The following is a 27096-nucleotide window of genomic DNA, read 5'->3' on the forward strand; positions in this document are numbered from 1 at the left end:
TGTAGAAACCTATCTCTCTTTAACAGAGAATGAGATTATTTCTTTCTTAACCAGCAGGGATAGAATTCTCAATTAAATTTTATATGATCATTCAAAAAGGGCAATGGAAAGTGTATCAATATCTATTAAATCCTACCAAACTATTCCATATGGGATATAGATTGTTCTGTCCTCCAGTGACATCCCCTCCTTTCTTACTGCCCCCTTAAACACACCTTACTTTCTCATTCATGTCTGCCAATAACAGCTAATTGACTTCAAGCTGTTCCTTACAAGGAGGATGTCTTTACTGCTACGCATCTCCAGAAAGACCTATAAAAATTCAGAGCTATGAAATTAGGCAACATGGGGGCAGCTAGAATTCAGTATAAACCAGGGCAGACTCATTAATGCACCATAGAAGGAACAGTTGAACTAGACATATGCACAGATGGAGTTGGGTCTTGAGAGATGTGGGTTCAATTCCCTCCTCTTCCCTGTGTGACCTTGGACAACTCACTTAATCTTTTTATGCTGCAGTGCCTCCATCTGTACGGTAGGGATAAGCATATTCTCCTCCTCCCACCTTTGGTGTGTCTTGTGTATTTAGGGCAAGATGGTGACTTAGACTCAGATACTTGTGCAGGGGAGGGAGGGGAAGTAAGAGTCTGTTTTTCACCCTTGACTGGCCACAGAGCAAGGGGGAAGCCAGGAGGGAAGTGTGCCTCTGAGACGTGAACAGCACCAGTTGTCGTTTTAAATGTGCCGGGAAGGAAGGGGATAGTCCTACTCTGGAGATTAGTAGGAGCTCTCCATGTGCCCTCTTCTGAACATATCAGAGGACAAGGCAGTAGACCACATGTGTCATGCTTCTCCCAGAATTTCCAAGTCTGTGTTTCAGTTTAAAAAAAGAGTTATTGCCCTCTGAAACAGTGACCACTACACACAGAGTCTAAACCATGGCCCCTCCCATCACCTAGAGAGGGTTTTCCACGTATGTGAGGGCTCCGAAGACCAACTGCAGTGGGGAAGGCCTCTCACCACCTGCTGGTCAAACAGCTCCTGATAGGTTTTAGAAGAAAGAAATAGTGAAAGGGTCTATAGCATGTGGGTCCATCGCAAGAGAGCTGAGAGGGAGAGTTTGGTGGGTTTGTTACTGAGAGACCAGGGAGAGAAGCAAATTAGAAACAATTAGGGAAGAGGTGAAAGCTTCAGCCCTTGTTATTTAACATAAGAATGGACATAGCACTGGAAAATCTACTGTAAACTGGAGAACTAACCCTGCAGTAAGGCCAAGGGGATGGACTAGAAAGATGACCCTGGGATGTTAGGTCTTTTCCATCTTAAACTTCTACTGCTCTTCAAGCAACAAAAGTACATGGCTCAGTTTTCACACATGAGCATCCGTTTGGTTAGTTTTACTCTGCAACTGAAGATCTCATGTGCTTCCCCAGAGGAGTCCCTCTGCCTCCAGCCCCACTTTGAGAAGGACACAGGCAGAGAGGTGAGAGGACTGTCAGTGCCAGTCACTTTTGTACTGCAGGGAGGAAGGGGAATCTGGACTCCCAATGCCAGCTTTTGGGCCTGATTCTGGGAGATTCTAAGCATCTCCTTCAAGGTGCTGAGAGCCCTTGACTCTTAAGAACTTCAGTTGGATTTCAGACCTTAAAGTGCAGTTCTACCCTGAAAAATGATGAAGTACAAAGGGCAGCTTTTTACTTGGCAGGTCTGTTCCGTGGTTATTTGCAGAGACAGATCTGCTGAGTTGGCGGAGAGAAGTCAGTTTGTACTGGTTTCTGATCCTGTGAGCTCTGCAGAGCCAACATAGTGACAGGGGAATCAACTGGAGTCTATTCCATCTTGTGCATCACCAACAAAATTGTTTACTGAATTCCAATCAGTTACAGGCAGTAAGGTGTCGGAGGTGTCATTGAGGTCTTAAACTGGCCTAGTGCAAAGTCTTTATTCCTGGTGAGAATTCATGAGAAGGAAAGAACTCAGCTGGACCCTGAGATCTCAGGCTGAGTTTGCAGGGTTAATGGCAAAAAGCCTCGTTATTGTATCTATATAGGGAGCCCTTTTATCTGTAGTCACTGAGAGACCAGTAAATATAGGGACCCACAGGGTGATTTTTTTTTTAATGATTAATGTACACAGAAGAGCCACATTTAAATATTTACACTTTGGCCCACCCTAGAAGTGATGGATACAAGCCTAGGACAACCAGACAGTTTAAATGGATAACCCAGGTGCAAACAGCTAATGAGCAAAAGGCCCTTAACATGCAGGGAGTGGTTGCCCCAGCTTTCCAGGGGGGCCTACAAAGGTGTTCTGTCATTGTGAGGCACATGAGTTCATTAGTATGTAATTTCCTTTCATACTCTAACCCTAGCTTCTTAACGACCCATTTAAATGAGAGGCTCTTTCTCTTTACTGCTCTCTGTGGTAATCTTTGGCTCACTGACTTAGTTACAGCTGCCTATGAATATTTTAGGGAGTTATGGTTTTTCAACCCACTTTTCCTGAGGAGGGTGATTTACCAAACTGCAAGTGAATCCTTTTGCACTCTGCTCTTGGTCACCTGGGGCAGATGGAAACAGAAGCTGATTAACACTGAGCTGTCTTCCAGTTCTGATCTTTCCTCTGTGTGGATTAAATGGTCAATAAAAAGACAGTGCTGTGATGCATGGAGCAATCCAGTAGTCAGGGCTGAGTCCAGCTGATTTCAAGACTTTGTTCTCCCTCACAGATGTCGAGACTCCAAATGAGTTTTCCAGGGTGTTCCTCTCTCTCCTTAACCCGAGTCTGGCTCCAGGCAGCCTAGATCTAACCAGTTCTGTTTACCCAGTGAAGCAGATCTTTAGCCAGGTGCCTATTGCTGAGCTGTATTAATCCCTTCTCCAGATGGCTCTTTACCAGAAAGACTTAAGGTTAGAGAAACTCTTCTCCTGTTATGTTGTGGAACATTCTCCCAAGAGAAGTTGTGGAAGTCCATTGCTTGGCGCACTGCAAACCAGACTTGACATGGTCACTATAAAATATTCCACAGGCAATAATCCTGCATTGGCAGGAAGATGGACTGGGTGGCCTAGCGGGTCTTTTAATCTCTAACCTCTATAGACAATCCATCCCTGGTGTAATTTGACTGGTTTCAATGGAGTTTCCTCTGAGATTAATTTGACTCAAGAATTCTATAGCTGTGTCACATGACTGAAGCGATCTTCCCCCTCCACCACACTTTCTACAGGGGCTACCTACTACTCTCAAGCCCTGGATAACCCTGCATTGATGTAAATGACCCTGCTTTTCTTCTGTAGTCCTTTTACTTTATTAGTGAAACCTCTGGAGTGGAAATACACATTTGATGCTGCTGTCAGTGTGAAAACAACAAAGTAATTTCATTTATGGTGGAATCAGCATTCAGTGCTTGAGAAAATAGCAGGTATTGGCCACCGTCTGTTAAAACCAAGAATGGTGGTTTGTGTACTTTGATATCTCCCCCTTGATACTTGGTGAAATTCACCCCGGGCAGAAGGCCAGCACAAGGGCCATGCATTCCTTAGATTCCCTAAGTGGGAGTTAAGTAATATATAGGCCTTGTGCTAGCCCTCTGCACAGGGGTGAATTTCACCCACTGACATGGCAACTTGGAGGGTGACTGAGACACCCAGAACAATGTGGGTGTAATAAATAGTGTCACCCCAGGAGGAGATTTTCAGGTTAGGAGCTTCACAGCTTTTAGAAAACCTCAAGTGGGCTGGACCTGACCTGGAATGACTTCCAGAAAAATCCAGAGTATCAGTGTCACCAGCACCCACCATGATGCCAGAAGACACAGGAAGAGCCTTGCAGGGGATCTCTGAGATCTGTATGCAGATTTTATATGCACTGTATAAAATGTCATATTGATTAGTGTATTTGGTTAGAACTGCGACAGCGGCTCCTGGCTTTCCATTGCTGATCACACGTGCTGCTGTAATAAAACCACATGGTCCACAGTCTAGTGTTTGATTGAGTTACATCACATCACCTGTTGTAGCAGCATCACAGTGTGATGAAAGCCTATCATCCTTGTGTCGTAGGCATGTCTGTCCAAATGCCAGGTGTCTAGGAGATGCTTTTCTGTTCTAAACTTACTCCTTCTTTCTTTTTTCTTCATGTCAGGCTTGCCAAAAAATCCTGGTTCGGTAACTTTATCAACCTGGAGAAAGAAGAACAGATCTTTGTGGTCATTAAAGATAAACCACTAAGCTCCATCAAGGCTGACATTGTGCATGCTTTCCTTTCGGTAAGTAAATCTGGCCCGTGCTATAGACTCATCTCACTATTCAATTCCAAGGACATCCTAAGTCCACATATTCTTGGGCAGGGCGCCCACATCCTGGAATTCCTCCCCAGTACCAAATTTCCCCACGGGACTTGCAAAGCGCTAAAATGAAAGAGTCTTCCATGGACCTGCCGATGCTTGGGGTTTAAATGCAGTCAGAGCCTGACGTGCTGCTGCAGTGCCTAGAAAGTCAATTCCCTTAATCGACTGTTCCATTAGATTTATGGCACATTATTTTTCCCTTCTCCTTCTGGGGATCCTCAGGGTGCTCCCTCCATCCCTTGCACCAGATGGGGAAATCGGTCTCACATCAGACTTTCTAGTCTTAATTTTAAATCTCCCCTGTACTTTGCACACATAGAAAGCTCACTTTCTCCTACGGCTGAAACATCCATGGTTGGGGATGCTGTCTGTCTGCAGCTTAAAGTCTCCACACCTGGGATCTTGGGATTAGTGGGGGAGGGGGCATCTCTTCTTCCCAGGCACAGAAGCCCTATTCTCTCCCACCCGTAAGTACAAATGAAGAAAATGTAAATGAGAGTGAAGCTGATTTGAGAGATGTTTTTGTTCTAAGGAGTTAGGTACATTTTTTAAAATTTGAGATGCGGATAGGGCTTAGTTTATTTTATATGTTTTGCTGTATGACATTGTTTTTCTGCAGAAAGGCACTAATTTTCGATCTCTATGATATACCTGCTGTAATGAATTCCATTCCATAGAGCAGTCAAGACCCCTGAACTTCTTTGCACACAGCACAGACCTGTAAGAATGGGCTATAACAAAATAGTCTGCATCACCCACTGTAAATGACCACACATTTATTTAAACTATGCCTCTCCCTTACATGAAGTCCATGAATTCAGCTCCACATATGGGACTGGTATATTGGCTTTTAGTGCCAAGAAGTCACTGTGAATACCCCAGCTGCTCTCTCTCACAGCTAGCTTCCTAATTAAAGATAATGCAGCAAGCTGCTGAATGAATCCCTAGGGACAGATTTTCAGAAGAACACCATTCCTGTTTAGACACCCAGATAACTGGCCAGCTTGCTAAGATTTTTAGCATGTTGAATGCTGAGCCTATTTGGAATTCTGGCCCTGACTGTCAATGCTGGGCACCTGAAAACCTTGCCCTGAACAGTTTAGAAACTCTGGCCCCAAGTGTGAAGATCTTAGGAGTACCCTAGAGGTCACTCAGAGGTCTGTTTCCTACTAATAGGAGGTGGGGGGTAGTTAGGTTCTTCACAGGTAAACAGTCCCTGTAGAGATCCCAGGTTCTGGTCCTGTTTATCTGTCTAGGTCAGCTATCGAGTATCCCTTTTCCTGGTCTCTCTTTGGTATCCAGCTTTGAATTTTCTACCCCCACTTGATATCATTTCTCACTGAGCTGTGAGGATCTACTGGAACTGATGCTTGGGAGGACCCACTATGCTCAGTTGTACAGCAGGGGGAGTTCCTAAGTATGTCAAGTAACTTCACCAGTATGCACTCTTTAAACCTGGCTTGATCCGCAAAGTACTGTGCATTCCTGTGAGGTGCTGAGTGCCTCAACTCCCACTGATTTTACAAGAGTGCACAGCTCATTGCAAGGTGGAGCCCATAGGCAGCAAAGCTTTCTCTCTCCGATGGCTGGGAAGTCCAAGTGAGAGAGAGAGAAAGAGTGATCTTCTTAAATAGAGCTTCTGCCCTCTGACGATATCATCCCCTACTGCCACCCTGTTTCAGATTCCCAGCCTCAGTCACAGCGTCATCTCACAGACAAGTTTCCGAGCAGAGTACAAGTCCACAGGGGGTCCCGCTGTCTTCCAGAAGCCAGTGAAGTTCCAGGTGGACATAACATACACAGAAGGGGGCGAGGCACAGAAGGAGAATGGGATCTACTCAGTCACTTTCACGCTCTTATCAGGTAACCAAGCAGTGGCTGCAGCCTGTGGGCAGGGGAGCATTCACCCTGCCAGTGGGGAGGTCAGAGCATGAGGGCAGACATGGGAGCAGAGAAGATGAAAGCCTAGAAATCAGGAAGAGAGGAAGAACTTGGGAAGGGAAGAGGAATGACAGTTTAGACCTCCTGCGGTTTGGCAGTGATGGGCATGCTGGGAGAGAAAGGGAAGGTCAATGGGAGCAACTACCGTTGAAGAGGATGCCATCATGGTCAGCCAGACAGGTGAGCTAGAGTCACTGCTGCTCAATGCGTTGGACTTGAAATGCTCCATCTGTCCTGGCTTATTGTTTCAGTATAAGGTGTGTCTCTGAGCAAGGCACTGGGCGGTCACCCACAGGGCTTTTGCCCTTACCCAGAACATAAGTAACAGGGTAGCCACTCTATTGTCTTAGCTGGCCACCAGGCACACTGTGAGAGAGGCAGGCCAGTCTGACTCAGAACTGCAGAACTAGGCCCTTGACTAACCTGGATTCTCTTCTGGGTCCTCTCCTCCTCCCTCCTCCATCAGACCTTTACCCCTTCCCCAAAGGCTGTGAGTAAATTCCCTCCCAAAATAGGTCCAGTATCAAGTGAGCCATCTCGATAGTGGCTGCACAAATCCAGGCTGTGCACCAATACCAGAGCCTCCCCTCCTCTCTAGGGATAGCTCGTATCACCTTTTGACACACACTTGCTCCCCACAGATGGGCTGTCAAGTCTGAGGGAGGAGTCATTTCTGATTTTAAATCCTTGGGAGGAGGGGCAGGGGGGCTAGACCTAGTGGAGATGTGGGCTGTTTAGATTTAGGCTGTTAAGCACCACTAGGTTACAGACATGCTTGGCTTTGATAGGATGGATATAATTATTGCCAGTGTCCAACCAAACCCCATTAGAATAGATTTTGAATGGATCTGGCAATAGGAACCTTTGGAGGAGGGCATTGCTGTAATTCCCACTGAGAATGCTAATTCTGGAGGGCAGGGGAACCGTCTGAGGGAGGAGAGAGATTAAAAAGAGAAAACAAATCTCACATTTAGAAAACCAGCCCCCAGGGCATTTCAGATACTAGGATGGGAAAGGAGCATCTAAGCTCGACTCTTCCATGGAGTCCTTCACAGCCTAGCTCTAAAGTGGTCGTTCAGTAGCTCTTCAGTCACACCCCACCACCAGCCCACAGACACACTACCCGTCTGATAATGGGGGAGGGATGGAGATTGAAGGGAAGATGCTTGTTTTTCCTTCCCCTGTGTTATGCCCTGTGCCTTATGGGGGTATTCAGCTCCTGCTCTCTCACCGCTGTTTGCGTCTTTTCTCCCCCACAGGTCCAAGCCGTCGCTTCAAGAGGGTAGTAGAAACCATTCAGGCACAGTTGCTAAGCACACATGACCAGCCTTCAGTGCAGCAATTATCAGGTATGTTGTTTTCACTGTTCAGTGCTTTGCTTCAGCAAGGACATGAAGGTGAAGTGCCTCTCAGTGGGGGGGAGGGGAGAAAAGATGGGGGAGCACATCCCTCTGATTGCAACTAGAAACTAGCTTCATTCAGACAGAACAATAACTATCCGCCCCCATCCACCCTACTCCTGCCTCCCACACTCCATCTCCAATGTCCCAAGTGACTTCCCAAAGTGAGAAGCCCTTCCCATCTCCCACCCCAAGAGCCATCTGTACCCGCTCAAAGAAAGCAGAAGTTCCAGATTTTCTGTAGCTCCCAAATAGCAGATTAAAGACCCCTCTAGAATGCTGTCGAACCTCCTATATCCACTCCTGGAATAAAGGTTGGAGTTGCCTTTAGCAAGAAGTTAAGAGCAAAGGCTTTCTGAGCATCAGAAGGTGGTTCCCAGCTATGGGTAGTGGTGTTAGACACCTGGCCCTGTTGATCGATTGGTGTAGCCTTCATAGTGTATTCAGGTTCTGCAGGATCCCAGCTTTCATTTTTTTAAAAAGCAAGTTTCTAGCCCCAATGATTGTAAAAACCCAAACAAACAAACAAACAAATAAAAACCCTTCCAAGTGGGACCCCAGTGTAATTAATGCAGTCATCTTCCTGAGTCTGCAGTCAGCCTGAAATGGTCACTCAGAGGTGTGAACTTCCTCACTCCATTAAGCACCTTGGAGTGTTCGCCCTAGAGCCTAACGATGACACATTAAAGTGTCAGCATTACCACTCATTGCTGATCATTTTAAGAGAATGGAACAGGGAAGAATGTGAGAGTTGAAACCCCTGGGAAGGTTGGGAATTGGGAGTTACTGCAGGAAAGTAAATGCAGCGGGAGAAACAGAGGAGACACAAGAGAAAGAAGGATGGGAAAGGAAGACAAGAAAAGGCAGAAAGAATGGGGAGAATTTTCCCATTTGAATGATGCTGGCACCATTAAGTACTGAGCAAATACAAAATGTTAGTAACTAAAGGATATGTATAAGGCCCAAATCATCTGCTTGACCTTTGTGTAAACCTGCCATTGCTGTGAATTGGGGATTTGCTGTGGATTTAGGTGGATATGGAGTCCTAAATTTATACCCTGGCCCATGGATTATAATTAAAAATGGAATTTGGCCCTCTTCAAGAAGGAGTTCGATGCCCTTGCTCTAACAGTGTGGCAGGTGAGTGAATTAAATCTGGAGACAGTTCCAGCTGGGAGGGCTATAGACAGAGTTTTTCCACAAGAAAGAAGTTGTCACTCCGTTTAGGACAGATCTTTCCCACCTCTCCTCCTCCTGCCAGTATTGCCTAGCCCTTTTCCCCATAGTACTGGAGACTTCTTCGCCCTCCAAGAGCCACTAAAGGAGATGGGAATGGCTGGCAGTCGAGAGCTAGATTTGTTTTAGGTTAACTTAATCTCAAGGAACCAAGTGCTTTTTTATTTACTGTCCAGTCTTATGGCATTAAACCAGACACCAGAAAGAAATGAGACCTTTCCCTCACCCGACACCTGGTGTCCTGCCCTCTCTGGTGGGGTTGAGAGAGTTGGGTGATCAGAGAAGCATCCTGTGGTAGAGATCTGGCCAATTCAGACTAGTTCTGCCATTCCTCCTGCTGGTTGACTAAAGGTCCCCCTCTCCTTGCCACTAAGGGGAAGAAATCCCTTATCCTCAGCTGACCAAACCCTATTAAAGAAATTCATGACCTCTCTAACCAGCACCATGCCCTGGCCCTCTGTGCTTCATCTACTGAGACTAGCTCGAGAGATTTAGACCCTATTTTTCCCAAGTGTTTAAAGCAGCCAGGATGTCCCCATTGGAGAGTCTTCTCAGTGACATGGAACAAAATGCATTCGTCTGCCTGAGAGGTGAGGGAAAGCATTCAGGACAAACCACGCTGTGGGAAATGGATCCGACATGCGTCTTTATTCTCTCTCTCTCTCTCTTTTTCTCATGGGAAATCAAATTATAAAAGCAGAATTTCTTTCCTCTGTCCAAAGCTTCCGCAGAGTATCTCTGCGGAGCAATGGAAACCCAGCCCGTTCCTTAACATCACCTCCATGTCACTGAGAAGGGGGGATTATGCATAGAAATCTAACATACAACAGGAACAGAATGGGTAGGCTCTTGTAAGTAAGAATGACAATACCCTGCAGCAGGGCAGGGGAAGATTCCAGGCAACAGGACACAGGAGAGACTCCAAGTCAAAGTCCCGCAGTCAAATATTCTGCTCAACAAGATGTGTATGTTTCTCAATAAGGAGAAAAAGGATGCCCCTTGGAAAATTTAGATTGGCGTCTAGGGCCAGGAGAGAGGGAACATGCCAGGGGGAAGGAGAAAAGAGGATTGTTTCCATTAAGGTGGCTGCCAGCATCTGAAAGCTGGCAAGCCAAGGAGCACATCTTCCCAGCTGTACTGGAGCGGGTGAAATGCGATAAGGGGAGGGGAGACAGAGAAAGCAGTGACAGGCTCAGTGTCCATCAGCTAGTCCCAATGAGCTCTAGTGGGGCAGAAGAATTTGTCTTGTTGGGTGGCAGCTGTGCCAGTCATGAAGTCACTTCCCAGAACCTACCATAGGATTAGTCAACTCTCTCTGAGTGGAAAGCAAAGATAATTCTGTTTCTTTCCTCTCTTCCCAAAGCCTGCAGAGGATATGGGCAATTGTGTTCCCTGTCTACGGGGCTTGGGGATGCTGTGGAGACACAGTGCTCAGCCACAGGAGTGGCACCAAGCAGATCCGTAGGGAGCTATGCCCAGCCTTGCTCATTCAAAATCATGGTTTGCCACAGGGTGGCGTCTTAGGGAGAGTCAAGGGGAGGACATGACTGAGAAGGAGGAGAGATTGAGACAGAGCTTGCCCATCCCCCACCCCTAGGAAACAAACCTGTTCCCTTCCTCTCCCATGGCTTCGAAGAAGCTTCAAGTCTAATGATTGAGGCCAGCAAGACAGGGCTGCTGGTCTCATGCTGCCGAGGTGCTAGGCACAAGGGGGGGTCTTCCTGATCGTTGTTAACACCCCATGCTGGGCCTTGTCAGCCTCTCCTGCAACATGAATTTGTCCCCAGTGCTGCTCCTGTTATCAGGTTAGTGAGATCCGCTGCACTTGGCCTCTGCAGCATGGTGCAATGGCTCACTTAGCTTTGCCTGTCTCCCTACCAGCCCTGATCACCCCAGCAGTTGCACTGCATGTTAGATAGTACCTTACTTCACTGGTAGTCCCACGGAAAGCAATGGGACTCCCAGAGTACGGCGCAGCTCTGCATAGGCGCTGACTCCGTGGGTGCTCTGGGGCTGGAGCACCCATGGGGAAAAATTAGTGGGTGCTCTGCACCCACCGGCAGCCAAGCTCCCCGCCCCACCTCATCTTACCTCCTCCTCCACTTCCTCCCCTGAGCGTGCCACGTCCCCACTCCTCCACCCAGCGCTTGCCCCGCCGCCAAACAGCTGTAGCTTGCAAGCTGTGGGAGGGAAGGGGGAGGGGCGGGAATGTGGCGCGCTCAGGGGAGGAGGCGGGGAAGAGGCGGGGCCAGGCTGGGGATTTGGGGAAGGAGTCAGAATAGGGGCAGGGAGGGGGTGGAGTTGGGGCGGGGACTTTGGAGAAGGGGTTGGAATGGGGTCGACAGGGGGCGGGATAGGGGTGGAGTCGCAGCAGAGCCGGGGGCAGAGGCGGGTTGAGCACCCACCAGCGCCAGTAGATGTTGGCACCTATGCAGCTCAGCACAAGTAAGTCTGGCAGGATCTGTCTCCTGCTTGCTGCCACAGACCTACCAACTATGAAGTCATGTCTCCTGACTTCCAGGTCAGATGCCGTTATATGTGGGGCCATTGGAACAAAAATGTATAAAGTGAGAGACGTGTGGGAGGATCAGTTACAGCTTTATTTTAGAGCAGGATTACCCATCACTGAAAGTGTCTCCAATTCCATCAGTGTCAGTGAGGACTTGTAAGCTCATGCTGCTGATGTTTATTCTCTCTCCTGCCCCTCTTTGATCCACTAAGTGACATGCCTGCCCACTAAACCAGCTGGCCTGGGTTTCAGAACAGGACTCACCTTTCTCTGTCTCTCATTTCCCTGAGCTCACATTAGCATGTGTAGATGTTGCACTGTGTGTGTGTGTGTGTGTGTGTGTGTGTGTGTCTCTCTCTCTCTCTCTCTGGTATAAGTGGGTGTGTTTCTGTGTCACACCTCTGCACCCTCTGGTCTCACTCCCCAGGTAATATCCTCCCTTCATACCCTCATTCTCCTTCTTGGGACTCACTTTGTTTATTCCCTCTCAACAACTCTGAAGCAAGAAAATAAATACATAAATGAATGAAGTCCATAGTAGAAATTAAATTAAAATAGTAAAAATCCATTCAACATCAGAAACAGAGTCCAGCTGGCCAATGTCAGTCCAACACACTCCCCCAGGCAGTGCAGGGAATTAATGCCTGTATATTCTAACTGCTGGGACAACAGCAACATCAATAAATCCATAATGCTCCGCCCTGCCCTGGAAGGACCACGCTGTCCTGGTTCGAGAGAGAAGAATACAGTCTCCATGGGCGTTCAGCCTTGATCCCACTCCACACACTGCTCTACCTGCCGTACTCAAACTTGACCTAGACAAGACCACCCTCTGCTGGAACAAAAGGATCCCCATGGGGGGAAAAATCTCAGCTCTTTGCCTTTGTCTCCATCCAGTACAATCTCTGCTAAAGTATACTGCACTTTCCTCTGATGCATTCTGACACAGGAATAATAAATACAGCTGGTAAATAGGGGTCTGCAAGAACAGTGATCATTTCACTGTGCATCAGTTTTCCCTGCATTAGCATTTCCTTTCCTTCCTTAGGCTTGTTCCTGGAGAAGGGAGTTCTCCACATACCCTTTTGTCCCGTTTTCTGGGCAAGCAACATTGCATCTCTGCAGTAGACTTGCTGCTTCCTTGTTTACTTTTTGCTACTTTATATCAGGTTTTAACTCTTTGGTAACTGATGATTTCAGAACGTTTCAGTGTCACAGCTGAAAATTCCAGCTCCCAACATCAGAGTTAACAACGACATAGATGCCCCCCCCACACACACACACACACACACCCCACCTCCTCAAAACAAGACCTGTATGGATGCTTTCTGCCATATCTCTGTACTTACATCCAGCATATACATATGCTGTCTCCTGTTGTACTGATATATGTACTGTGCAGAATAAATGATCCTTAGCTGACTGAAATAGCTTTATTAGTTTATAGGCTTTTCTTGCTGTGGACTCACATTTTGCCCAGGAGCTGTAACAAACTGAAAGATTACCTAGGAAGATGGATATGAAACTTGCAACGTCCAAATGTGAAAAAGGAATTGCAGATTTTCATCCTCAGTCTAGAAAGGTTGAGTACATAACAACTGAGCAGAAGGAATTTACAAGGAAGTAATTCCACCAAGGGGGTTCTGGTGAAGATCTAAACCACAAGAATGAAATTCAAGCATCCAGATCCTTGATGAGAGAACAATATACTTCAGACAAGTACCCAAAAGCTGGGGAACGTACTTGAACTACCTTGGAGCTGAGCAAGCTAATGGCAATCAAGGGCACTCAGCACCTTGCGGGAGATGCTCAGCACTTGGTAGGATCAGATCCTTGATCTGGAAATCTCACAGCCACAGTCTCTTGCCTGATATTTTCTTTATTAGCAGAAATCAGAAATACCAGGAAACCAGATTTTTTTGCAGGCAAATATAGGAAGCGCAGAAACATATGAGAATGTAAAGAAAAAAGAAAAGAGAGAAAGAAAAGTTGAGAGAACTTCATCAAAATAATAATCATCAAAAATAAGGTTCAGGGCTGCTCTGAATTTTGATGCAAACCAGTGTATCCATATCCTCATGAAACACACTGGATTTGATTTATAATAGGGTCTTTGTTACATCAGAAATCTGATTGACTGCAGGAGTCTCTGTGGTATAAGGAGTACCCAAGATCACCAGCAAAGATATTATTTATTAATTAACATCTGTTGTACACTTTAAGAAGTGCAGTTACATGACACGCCCACGCTTCTCAGATGGCTGAAGACACTTGGAATTCGGCCTCATTTGCCTCACAAGACATCTGGATTGTGCAGGCATCCGATTCTGGATTATTATCCATGGAGAGAAAACCAGCTGCAGACAGTTTGCCGGGTTGGTTTTCATTAAATATTCTATGGATAAAAATGCTATTTTTAGGTTGTGAAACTTTTATCATCTAGAATTAGTATTAGAACAAAACATTACAATATGATGGAAAGGACTGAAACTATTCAAACGGTTGTTATAAGGAAGACGGGGAGGGGATCTTTAGCCACTCAGTATTTAACTGATGTCCTCTGAACTACAGTTTCCAGATGCATCTGTGTGGTGTTCTTTAAAAAAAAACAAAAAAAAAACCACCTGATAATGCATGAGGCAGGCATCAGAACTAAATATGGATTCTTATGCAGTTACAGGTACTATACAACATATAGAAATGCAGTTACAGTCGTTTTGGTTGAACATTTTTAAGAAACAAAATGAGTTATTTGTTTTTTCCCTCCAGATATTTTTCCATGCTCCTGTAATTCCAAAAGAATTTTTGCATTTTTCCCTACCCATCACATATACGTCTATAACCTGCAATTCATATTTTTGAAACAAAACTATTATATAATGCCTAAGATATTAAATTGAATTGCATCCACAAGGCCACCTTTACAATAATTTTTTGTTTTGTGGATTTGTCTTCTTGCATTCGAATCACTGTTAATGTATTTGCAGCAATTAAACAATTAGATGGATCTAAATCAGATTGCAAAAACATCTATGATAGCTGACCACAAGTGACTTTTAAAAAATAAACAGTATTTGCACAAGATATCCATTGAATGTCATATTAAGTTTTTGAGCCAAATCCACAAATGCATGGAAATATCCATTTCACTGGAGAAACTCCCCAGTATCTAACCCCCAAAAGCATTACCCAAATATTCCCCTTTGTGTGTGGAGTGTTGGTAGCTGAGGATCCAGTCCAATTCCCTTGGGAGTCCATGGAAGTCCTGAAGTCAGTGGCAGTTGGATCAGCACTTAAAAGCATGGAAATTCCCATTTAAGAATTAGTTTTCAGTCCTTTAAAGGACTTGATCTGCTAATCATTGACTAAATTCCCTGACCTTTAGCAATAGGTGGTGAATGCCCCCAACAGCTAAGCAGAAGGGGACTATACCATTACACATCAGAGGCTTGATCTAATACCAACTGAAATCAATGGGAACTTTTCCATGGCTTCAGGGCAGTTAAACTGAAGATGGATCCAGCCCAGCTAATGTAAAGCCATTTTTTCTTAGGTCCTGCAACATCCCTTAAGAACTCAAAGCCAAATTCATCCCTAATGTAAATCCATTGAAGTCAGTGGATTTATTCCACGGAATAAATTATGCCTTGTGTGCCTCAGTTTCCTCATTGATAGAATGGGGATGATAAAACTAAGCTACCTCCCAGGGCTGTTGTAAGGATTAATGTTTGTATGGCACTTTGAATAGATAACACTATGGCATAGAAATCCTAAAGGTTATCCTCCTCCAGCCCCATTTGGATCACTGGTCCTTCGTAATATCCCAGCATGCAATTGTGTTGGTGACATTACTTCAACCAGAGAACACAGCTGGGGCCTGTCCCTGCTCCGTGGCAGGTCAGGTGAGTGCCATAGTTGGTTTGATTATATGGTGCAATTTTGTGACGTTTGTAATAGAGATGGGCCTGGAAGTTGGCAATCTGGCTCCAGATTCTAGGGCTCAGTCCCGTCACTGGTTTGTAATATTATTTTATAACCAAAGGGTATAAAATATCATTAAAAAGAAAACCTTTGTAAATCCAGACCACATAGTAAAACAGGCACGTATCTGGCAAACATCCCTCACCCCAGTCCGCTCCTGGCCCTCAGAACAGGAGCAGGCACTGCAGGTGGGGCTGGATATTGTGGTTGGCGGTATCTGCTGTTGGAGGCCTTGGGCACAGTTTGCGGCAGCTGAGGGAGTTCTAGCCAATCCAAACCATTTGCAGACTCGCCTTTGATGTCCTAGTGAATTCAAAATGTTATGTAATTTCAGTGAGGAACATGGTTTGTGCTGCACATACATAGGAATACATCTAACTCCTACCCTTGCCCTGTCAGGGGCAGGATGGCCAAGGCCCCTAAAGGACAGTTAAACCTCCTGGCCCCCCTCATGTGCCTGATCCCCTTCTCTTTGTCCCCCACTCCCTTCCCTTAAGCCCCACACCACCCCTATGCCCTAAGCCTCCATCACAATCCCTGCCCCCTCCTCCTAGCCCCTCTCACACACCCTATTTTTCCTCTGCTCCCTGATCCCCTTCCTTTTTTCCCTCTTCCCCAGTCCTGACCCTTTTTCAGGAGCCTCCCATGCCTGGTGGGTATTATTTCTCTGATGCCTCTGCCAGCCAGACTCTAACCTTTGTGTTGGGGATCGCTGGAGGTTCTTCTCTGCTGCTCCGACCAGTGCCAATGGACCCAAAATGCTCTCCCTTTTCCATGGTCTCTAGAAAACACCTATTGTGATCTCCCCACCTTGGTTAACATCTGGGGAGCATCTTATTCAGGCACATGGTGTCCTCTACCTTCTTTTTTAATTACTTTTCTCAGCATTCTGGGGAAAGGGGAGCTGACAGATTACCCAGGCCTGCCCCCTTCTTGGCTGGCATCAGGAAGCCTATCACTCTGGTGTCTAAGTGCTGGTAGAGAGTCAGAGCAAGAAGAGAACTTAAACTGAATTAAGTGCATTAGAAATCATCTAGCTGCTCGGCAGCCAGTGGGTGCTCAGGATTGCCCAGCATTCTGAAGCCATCCCCGTGGGTTCTGCGCATGCTTCCCGAACGCTGGGGAATCCAGAATACTGACAGACTGGGGAGGAGTTCCACGTGGTCATGTTCAACCTGGCTGGTCTTTCTGCATTAACACTTACATTTACTCTACCTTCTGCACCCTAGTTTCCTGGATTTGGTTTAGAAGCACTTAGCTGCCATGGTGATGGGAGCTACAGGCAATTTTGATAGAAAACGCACATAAAACAATTTTCGGGCATATTCCACCATCCTTTTATGTTAAGCAGAACTTTAGTCTGTGAGCAATCCCGTTAAAATCCATCTGACTAAGGGACTACTCCGTCTGAGTAAGGGAGGCAGAATTATGTTTATGACTGAGAGGATATCCCTTGGAGTATATGAGGTGATTTTGTGAGGGGGATGGATGCCGGAAGATTGTGGCTGACACCTAGATCACATACAAAATAGCATCCTGCCAACGTGGTGGTATTGCACAGATAGCTGCTTAGTCACCATCTTGATTTTGTAGGGCTACTTTTGTGGCTGGCCAGGTGAAACAATATGGTTCAAGATTTTTAATTCATTGATATAGTTGCAAAACATTATTTGCTTGTTTTAAACATCTGTAACTGAGATAAGAGACTGGATAGAAATGGGGGGCAATGAGGCAGATTGTGCTCTCAGTTACACCGTGGGGGTTCCACTGGCATAAATGAGGGCACAGTTTGGCCTGGGTTCTGGGTTGTGTAAACTCCTAGCTTTGTGCGTTTCCTGCTTCAGGAGATAATGCGCTAAGTGACTGCTTTGTGCACAGAGGTATGGAAACCATTTTTTTTTTTTTTTTATGTTTTTCCATCCCTCCCTCCTCTTTCCATTCTATGATCCAGACACCACTAACTGTGTGGAGTTGATGACTGGCAGACTTTCCAAATGTGGTAAGAACTTCCCTTCTGCCTTCTATTCCTCCCCTAACCCCTGCTGAATCACATAATGTCCTCCTCTCCTCCCACTCCTTTTGCACATCTGCCCACCCCCTGACAACTCCCTATACCTCTCATGTACCTTCTGTACATACGCACACCTACTCCTGTTCCTCCCCATCCATACCCCTACACACGGGGCCCATCACAGTTTCACCCTGCACAGCACAAGTATGCGCTGTTCCACTTGTGAGTTTCTCCCCTCACTCTATTCCATGCCCGCTGGCATTTTTGCTTTTTCACCTTTGACTCAGACTTCACTTGGAAGTCGCCTTTCTGTGGGTGAGGCTGTGCACCGCAATCCCTGCTTTTGAGTTGCTGCCTCCTTGTGTCTCCTGCAACAGAGAGAGAAGACTACTTTCATTCTTCTCCTCATCACTCTCTCCTCCACTCCCCCATGTGTGTTTGGGGTAATCCCCTCTTTCTCCTGGAAGTCCACTGCATAAGACAGATCCCACATTATGGGCCAGATCCTCAGCTGGTGTAGATCAGCATAGCTCCAGTCTGACTCTGAGGATTAATATTGCCCTTCTGGGACCAGCCATAGTTGAGGCTTTTTACTAGGGATGGATTAACTTGTTTCTCCCAAAACTCACATTTGACCTTGCTTGAGGTTCCACAAATTTCATTTAAATTTACACACACACACACACACACACACAGAGATTTTTCCTTTCTTCCTGTGTATTTGCCCTTCCTGGTGAGAGCAGAAGTGGAAATGCCCGAATACACCAAGGGAGGTTTTTCGCTTGGTACTTCTGGCCTGAACAGAAACAGGAAGTTCCTGAAATGACACAAGAGAGCCTCTTTTCTTTAGATGTCCAATCCAGGATGGTAGGCCTGAAACATTCAGATGTTTATCTGAACCTGAAGTCCAAACCTGTTTAGGATCTCCTCACTGAGTCAAATACTGCTCTTGGTTACACCACTGTAAATCCCAAGTAACTTCTTTAGCTTCTGTAAAGTTGCTCTGAGGTTACAATGGAAGTAATATCGGATTTACAGAAGTGTAGCTGAGAGAAGAATTTGGTCTGTTACATTTTATCCACATGATCTCTTTCCATTAAATTACAGTTTAGCTGGAAGGAGTTTTTCTGTTTCTCTGGAGGGGGTTCATTTTGAATTATTATTTCAGTTCCTGGGTTATATTGTTCCCACTCTCCGCCTGGAGGCTCATTTATGTCCTAGGCAGATCTCCAGCCTCTCTGTAAAAGCATCAAACAGCAAATCTGTCCTCTCCCTCAAGCTGCAGTTAGTTGCCTGGAACCGGCAACAACATCGTACAAAAATACTGAAATTCAGATTCCACTGATTGCTTGAAAGTTAATTGAACTACACAGAAAACCAGTCGGTGCTCTGCACTCTCTAAACAGTGTGTCTATTGCTGTTCATCTTCTGCCCAGCCACGCCCACCAGCTGTCACAGTGTCAGCTTCAGTACTAGCAAGGGGAAGGGAGACTGGAGCAAAGGCCAGTGAAAGAAAGCATTTTGTAGGCAAGGGAACAGAGGAAGTACATGGGCAAATCCACCTATGCAATAATAGGATTTGTGTGGCTTAATGGAGCCACTGTCTATGTGTCACACACACTTACACACAGAGTAGCAATGACATATGTTGTGCCAAATTCTACCCTCATATGTAACTCCAGTATCATTCCAGAATTTGACCCCCCAGAGGCAAACTCTTCGCTGTGGCTTTGAGGACAAGCAGCTTTCTGTGAGGCTGAAATGATGGTTCACCAACTAGCCATTAGAGGTGTAATAACAAATAAGCAACAGTGTGTAGACCCAAGCACCATACTCCATCAAGTGTGCCAAGTTGTCATAGTCAGAGAGCACCATCCTGAGGGGCTGTGTGGTTTAAGCTTAGTTAGACTGTATTTAGGCTCCAGCTGAAGTGGGCAACTTTGGGATCGCTAATGTTGAGCCCCGCACTGTTATCTATACCAGGGGTGCAGTGGCAGAGAAAATCCTGAGCTGCTGCTTCCTTACGATGACCCTGACCCTGTAGGCATTGGACAGAGAAGTTCTGTTCCTTATAGAATCCCCCCGCCATTTGCTCTGCCCCTTGCCCCCCGACACAGGGGCACCTGCAGGAACAAGCTTGCCAATGTGTGCTGCTCTCCCGTAGCGGAAGGCATGGCTCACCATGTTTGTGCTGTGAGCCTGTACAGAAGGGAACATTCCGGTTTTTGATGAAATCTGACGTTTCTCAGTCTCCTGCTGACTATCAGCCATTACATATATAATTGATGCAATCGGATTGATATTGATACAAATTGTGACCCCAGCCATGGGGGAGTGGATTTGGGGGAGAAGTCCACCATTAAAGATCATAATCCAATCAGGATTTAACTATCACAAGAAATACTACGGGCCAGAGTTTCCAAAGAGCTCAGGCCCAGATTTCCAAGTGCTCAACACCCACAATTGGGGCCAGATTTTCCAAAGGGCTGAGCATCCAGCAGTTCCCACATGGGGCCAGACTTTCAAGTCTCCAATACCAGGTGTCTTCCTCTCTTAATATAGCAATATGTCTGCCTGCAGAAAACTCAGAAACGTCTGTTTTGATTAGGAATATTGCCATACAATCTGCACTTTATTTATGTCAGTCAGTGCCTCTGAAGGTCCCATGTGAAAGTCGAGGTACTGTGCTAAATAGGAGTGGCTTTCCTTTTAAATGAAATACAGTGTTGATGAGATTATGTCACAGGAAATAGGAGGTGAGAGGCAAGAAGCAAGGAATGAAATTTTCACCAGTGCCACCTTGGGGACAGTTCAGCGAACTTAAAACTTGTGAGTTCACTGTTGACTGTCTGATAGAAAGGGGCAAATCCTGTTCTTAGGTGCCAATATTGTTCTGGCACCGGGAGCATCATATATGAACAGAAGATGGGGATTGGGAAACAAAGGCCTTTAAGACAATGGACAGTGGCAATGCCCATGATGCTGGCCGCGGCCCTGGCTTTCAGAAAGAAAGGAAACCTTTCATTGAAAGAACTCCCTGTGATGAATTTCCTGTGTTTGAAGGCCAAACCATTTGCAATGAGGGTATCTTTCAACACCAAAAGCTTAGGCCCCTGTCCCCCACCCTCTCCTGGCATGCTCTCTGCATTGCCAGCAGATGTTCAAATGCACACACAAGTCCTTCCACTCCCCCTCCCAGTCGGTTCTCTCTAATGTTGTGTGGCAGTAGTGACTTGGCCGGTGCTAGCTCTTGGTAGTGATTTTTGCTGGCAATGATTGATGCACTTACAAAACATTCCTGAAATGGTAGCAGAAAAGAAAGATGCAAGAGAGGGAGAATGTGTGCAAGCCGTAGCAGCTTCCAAACCCTCCTGATTCCTTTTTGTTTCTGATAGTTCCGGCAGACGGAGCTGAGGTTCTTTATGAGGTCAAAGCAGACACATTGTTCCTGGTGTAACCACCCGCTCTTCTTCCGTGAAGCTTGTCGGCTTTGCCCAGGGTGCCTGTGGCCCCACTGGTGCTAAGTCCATGTCAAGCAAATTTCTTAGCAATGGCAAATGAAATATGGGGTCTTGAGATAGAGTCCATGCAGCCTATCTGGACAGGGTCTCTTCACCTCCTTGGTCTGGTGTCTGGCTGCAATTCTTTCCTCTTAGTGCTGGCTGTACGCAGTCCATTCACAGTTGCAGCTTCTTTTGTGGCGTTAGGCAGAGTCTGTGCCGCACATGAATTACCCTCTGCGTAAAGCTATTTCTGTTTCACTCCCTCAATGCCCAGCCCCTCCATAGCTTCAGTACTTGTTTTCAAGCCTTTTACCCTCTGCAACATCCACCCCTACCATCTGGCTCAGAAATGCACATGCCCCAATCATGTTGCCGCTCAGTCTCCTCTTTCTAATGAATATAAACTTAATCACCACATTGCTATGATGCTTCTTGCGCTTTACCATCCTTGCTGCCCTTCCTCCGGTGTTTGTACTGCATCCACCAGAGTTTGTACTCAGGGTTAAAGAAGCTCCCAGTCATGGGACATTATCTCTCATTCAGAAAAATTACACTAACCCTTCGAGACCCTGAGCTGGATTGGCAGATGTGATATATCCCACTGCCTGTACCAGGTACTAATAGCAGGAGACTTCTAAACATAACTAGTGATGGTCCACTAACTTCTGCAGGTTCAGGCCCCATTTTCCTGGCAGTATAAACCCACCAGGTCTGGCAGTTAACCAGCACTCACCATCTTGGTGTTCTCAACATGCCTGGCCCTTCTTTATTTGTCATCACAGAGCAAGTATCAGTGCGGGTGCCCTTTACCCAATCCAAGACTATTATCTAAATGAGTCCATGCGTGTCCTAGCAGGCAAGAATATGGATGCTGTGGTTGCCCATATTGCCTGGCCCTGGTTACCAACAGGACAAGAGAGGATGGAGACAAACTATTTAATTGCAAGCTCAGCTACTGTAAAAGGCAAAGGAAAGAAAGGGTTAGTGAAATGGCCTATTTTTTTTCAATAGCTCTCTCTGAATATCCCTAAGGATTTCTCACTTCCCATTAAAATTTGAGCTGAGAACGCTGATTATAAGGAATTCAGTAGTGATATCGGCAAAGGGGAGGTAGGCTATTAAATACTGTTGGCCCAGTAAATCTCCAGACACTTGAGAGCCAGTAGGGCATGGGGGTGGGGGAAGAGTTGAATATTTTAATAGGAGGATTTAAAATCCTGTATCAGGACTCACCAAATGCAGAGCATTTACATATAAAATGTACTTAGCATTTTGTTGGTCCATTCGTGCAAATTAGACTTTTGTCTTCTGTACCTGTCTATGCAAAGAACTTAAACCTTCCCGATCCCCATAGAACTCTGCTTAGTCTGCCCTCCCCCTTCCCTCTAAGCCTGTGGAATAAACTGCTCCGCTGAATCACTAGAAATACTCCCCTCTCCTTCCCTCCCTAGCCCGCATTTTTTTTTAGTGCTCTCTTCCATTCTTTCTGTCTGCTGACTCCATTTGTGTATGAAGATGAGGGTCCAAAGCCACATAAGAACTTGCCCTGTCCACAATCCTGCATTCAAGGCTGAGTGTTACTTGCATTCCCTGCCCTCCCACCCGCCGTGTCCACTCGTTTTTCCCACTGGAAGGGAGTAACCACCTCTAGAAGTAGAGAAGAGTCTGAGCAGAGCGTGTGCCCGCAAGCCATCTGGCTAGGATAACTTCACTGAGCCTTAGAGAGGGGCCTCAGTAAAAATCCTGTGGCTGAAACCTCCATCCCCCTGAACTCTAGGGAGATTTCAGAATCCAAACCAGAATGTGTGTGTGAAATTCATGGCATGTCCAATCTCAGCCACAAATTTAGGATCCATGTTTCAAATTTCCCCCAAATCTGAAGGTGTTGGTGTCGGAGTCTGAGGTTTTGGTGTGGGCCATCTCTAAGACTGAGTCAGGTAGCTAGGTCACACCTTTCCAGCAGCTAATGGTGGCTTGGACTTGACAGCTGTGTTCAGTGCAAAGAACCAGCACCTGCACTCAGTTAAACACTATACTACCTACCAGACAAAACCAGGCCTATAGTTATGCAGGTAAATGAGGGCTCCTTACATAATATTTGTGCCTTTTAAAGTGAGGAAATCCCAAAATTAGAGAGACAAGGTGGGTGAGGTAATATCTTTTATTGGACCAACTTCTGTTGGTGAAAGAGAAGCTCTCCTGCTGACAAAGTGCTGTCTACACAGCGGGGGTTAGGTCTGTATAACTACGTTGCTCGGGGGGTGTAGACAAAACCTTAGTGTTGTTCCATTGTGGATGTGGGACAATGACACTTCATACACTAGAGAACCATATGGCAATGATAATAAAACATATCGAGGGTGTTATAGAAAGGGGAAATGGCAGACAAAGAGATTTTTTTCAGTGACATGAAAGGCTGTGTTCTGACAGATGCGCAGCACCCAATCTGTGCCATAGTTTGCCCTAATCTCGTGGCTAAATTAATCAAAGTTTCCTAATGTTGTTTTCTATTAGCGTATGACGCTGCAATTCCTTTGGCTTCCAACTCCATAATAGTGAAGCTCATTGGCTGTTTTAAAGAGGGTGGAGTGCAGAGTATATCAGCCTGATACTAGTTCTTGCTTTGTGGTCCCACCAGGTTAAATCGCGGCCAGAAACCACATGTGCACAGGAGCCTGGTCCTGCAGTCTGCTGAGCATTCTCAACTCCCGCTGTTGTCAATAAGGATTGAAGGTGCTCAGAACCTTGCAGAATCACAGCCTCACACATACTAGCTGAGGATTACCCCCTGGCATCCCAGCCCTACTCACGTCTCAAATGCTCGTATTCCCCTGGAATGCACAGGTGTTCCAGGCCAAGTGGCTGGCTGAAGGTGGTTGAGTGGGTGTTCAGGGAGAGACCAGTCAGCGTAACTAAAAGAAGGAAGAAAAGCATAATGTCTAACACAGAACTTGCTAAGGCTGTAAGGCAAAGTTGATCATGCATTAATGCCCCACCTTCATCGATGCAGTTACACAGGAACTGCATCCCCTGAGGGTTACAGTCCACTCATAGAGTTGCCAAATAATTCCAGACCAAAGGTATAGCTGTTTCCACAACGTGGTGCGGTGTGCCAGGCTTACACAGCAATGGAGTTCCCCTGCTAGGTAGGATCTCTGCTCCCAACCACATGGTAGCCAAGTAGGACATTCCCCCCTTGGCACGTTTTGCTCCCAGCCTCTTTACTGCCAGAGGTGTCCCATCCTAACACTCTTCCTCTTGCTGCTCATCATCTTCATCCTCCACACACCCCCATGCACGTGGCTCTGGATCTCTCATCACGTTCTTCTTGTTAAAAACCCCATTGTTCATTTGTTTGTTTGTTCTCTCTCTCTCTCTCTGTTTCTCTTTCTCTCTGTGTTTTTTTTTTTTTTTGTCTCTTCTGTTTTGTGTACCCAGGCAGCCCATTGAGTAACTTCTTTGACGTAATTAAACAACTTTTTTCAGACGAGAAGAACGGGCAGGTGAGCCATCCCCCCGGCACGCCAACCAAGCATAGCGCAAACAGCAAGCGGAGCGATTCCGATGCTAATGACTATGGGTCTAGAGGAGACAATAAGTACCCCGCTGGCAAAGACAAGGCAAAGATGGTCTCATCAGGCGGCCTACAAGACCAACCTTAAATAAATACATTTTAAAAAATTAAATAACTTAAAAAGCAAAAAGCAAGAAAGAATCAAAGAATATTCCTTAGCAAGCTAGCCTCTAAACTAGAAGGATGTATATACCTTTCCACAACAGTACAAAACTGTCTATAGACAAATTTTGTAAGAAGGAATGACTGTATATATATACATATATATATTTATATATGATATATAATATATATCTCAGAAACAAACACACACACAAAGAAAGAAAGAAAAAGAAAGAAAGAAAGAAAGAAAGAAAGAAAGACAAGGTAGCACAGATGACAAAATCCAGTTCACCAGATCTTGGGTTGTGGCTTTTTTGGTTTGGTTTTTTTTTGTTTTTACATCTTCCTGTATTTTGAGTATTTTTATTTTTTTCCCCTCCTGATGTTTTGTTGGATTTTTTAAATTATTATTTTTGTTTCTTGTTCTGTTCTTGCTCTCTCTGTTTCTGACGACACCACTTGTTTCCGCTCTGCTACCAGGAATTATCCCGAAAAGTTAACATGTCAGCCACGGCTTCACCTTCTGTGCTCTGCGGACACTTGTTGACGGAAGGAAACCGATGTAGACTGTCCAAGGACCAGTCCTGTTTGAGGTTCCCAGCCTCCCCCTCTGCCCCCAGGAAATGGGTTTCTCCCCCACCTCCTCCCAAACACCTCCCCAACACGCACTTTTTCTCTTTTTCTTTTTGGTGCTCCACGAGGGAGATCTGCTCAGTAATGGGATTGCACAACCTGGGCAGGAAGCAGGTTGCAATTGTTGGAGTGACACCATTGCCCTTGACAACATTCATCGGTGCAGGTGAACTCAGACTGGCAGGGGGAGGGGGGCAAGAAACAAGGGGAAATGTTACCATGAAACCAGGGAGCTGTCTCAGCCAAAACCACCAAGGAGTGAGTAAAAGCAAAGCGTCAAACCAAGACAATATCGGGGAGTTTCACTGTGGGATTTTCTCAAACTCCTTTCCCCCCCACCCCCGTACCCACCCTTTCCTTTTGTTTTTGTTTTTTTTTTAAATTGTGTTTGTTTTTTATACTCTTATCATTTTGCTTTTCGACCTGCTGGAAGGGGGGGGATCCCCTCGTGGGGGTGGGGGGAATGAACAAACACAAATACAAACAAACCTTAAAACTTAGGGAAAAGGCAACATACGGCAGCAAAAGAGGCGGGCAAGGATTCTGCCTCTCCGAGAACAGCCTCTTGCCACCAGCTGCCGTTGCCACTGCTGCTGCTCCTTCTTCTTCATCTTCCTCCCCCGTCTTCAACTCCCCGCCTACCACGCTGCCGGGTTGGGACCTTCTTCCGCCATCTGGATCCGCCAACACCCCCTGCACTTGGATGCAATTGTCGTGTCGCTCGTGCTGCATCAATATCAGTATTATTATTTATTTGCTGGGTTTGATTTATTTATTTGATTTATTGGGTTTTTCAACAAACAGAAGAAGAAGAAAAGAGGATAATTTGGGGGGTATTTTCCCATGTGTGTGCGTGTGCATACCACTGGCACTTAGTTCATTTGAGTGAGACGAGGAGTCAGTGCTATGGGCAAGTGAATCACGAAGCTACTGTAAACTTTAAAAATTACTGCAAGATATTTTTATAAACTTTTTTTTTTTGAAAGGGGGCTGGTGGGTGGGAGTGGGTGGGTGAGGACTGTTTTTTGTGCTTAAGTTATTATTAGGTCTTGGTTATTTATATATACATATATATTGAAAAATTTAAGCTGTTAGATAGATCTTCTGTTTTGTTTAATTACTGTGTAGAGGCGACACTGATTCCTATTTATTTTGGGGGGGGGGGGAGGTAGAAAAAACCTTAAATGTTCCTCTTGCGAACTTGACTTTTTATTTATTTATTTATTTTGGTCTTTTTCCCCTGGGAGCTACATGACCAAGTGTAATTTATTCTGGCCCAAGTTCAAACGAACAAACAAACACGGTTGTAAACGTCAAATACAAAAACATAATGAGAAAGACTTCTTTACTGAGGTTTTAAAAACATAGGGTTAGCATTAGAGTGCAAGTCTCTTATGACCTTCAATTGCTGTTTGTTGGGTTCCCTCTGGGTGTATGTTGTACGACAAGAATTTTTATTTTTTCTAAATGATACCATCGGGCAGTTTCTCTCTTTTTGTTGTTGTTGCTGTTGTTGTTTAGTTTGTTTTCCCCCTCTTCGACCAGTTTCACTTGTACATAGGTTTGAAGATTTAAAAAAAAAAAAAAAAGCAAGGCACAATTGGGATGGTAACCTTTAACCCTTGACCTTTCCTTGTCCCCCCAAATGGAAGAGATTTATTTTATTTATTTTTGGGTTGTTTTTAATTTATTATTTTTTTCCTATTCTTAAAATTGTATCGCTGTGTGCATGTCAGATGCCGTGGGGGTGATGGCTGGGGATGGGGGGAGGCCAGGGTGCAGGAGGGGGGGGCAGTTTTAATTGCATGACATTGCTGTAAATTAGTCTCTTTTGCTTTCGTTGTCTTTCCTGCCTCTG

At 45.6% G+C, this 27096-nt stretch overlaps 1 protein-coding gene across 8 annotated transcripts in view; it reads left to right on the top strand.

The window, feature by feature from the left end:
* Positions 1-25552, top strand: part of BRSK2 (BR serine/threonine kinase 2) — a 427939-nt gene extending 402387 nt beyond the window's left edge. For 5 of the 8 annotated variants that reach the window (XM_074954822.1, XM_074954823.1, XM_074954824.1 and 2 more), the window contains 5 exons: positions 4144-4267; positions 6031-6211; positions 7549-7638; positions 17367-17414; positions 24368-25551. In XM_074954822.1, coding sequence (XP_074810923.1) covers positions 4144-4267; positions 6031-6211; positions 7549-7638; positions 17367-17414; positions 24368-24591 — 667 coding nt within the window. In that variant the 3' untranslated portion in view covers positions 24592-25551. Of the gene's footprint in view, positions 1-4143; positions 4268-6030; positions 6212-7548; positions 7639-17366; positions 17415-24367 lie in introns of all 8 variants that reach the window. The other 3 variants (XM_074954821.1, XM_074954826.1, XM_074954829.1) reach the window with 3 other exon arrangements.
* Positions 25553-27096: the final 1544 nt, after the last annotated feature.

Source organism: Natator depressus, chromosome 6, assembly GCF_965152275.1.
Source record: "Natator depressus isolate rNatDep1 chromosome 6, rNatDep2.hap1, whole genome shotgun sequence".
Lineage (NCBI taxonomy): Eukaryota > Metazoa > Chordata > Testudines > Cheloniidae > Natator > Natator depressus.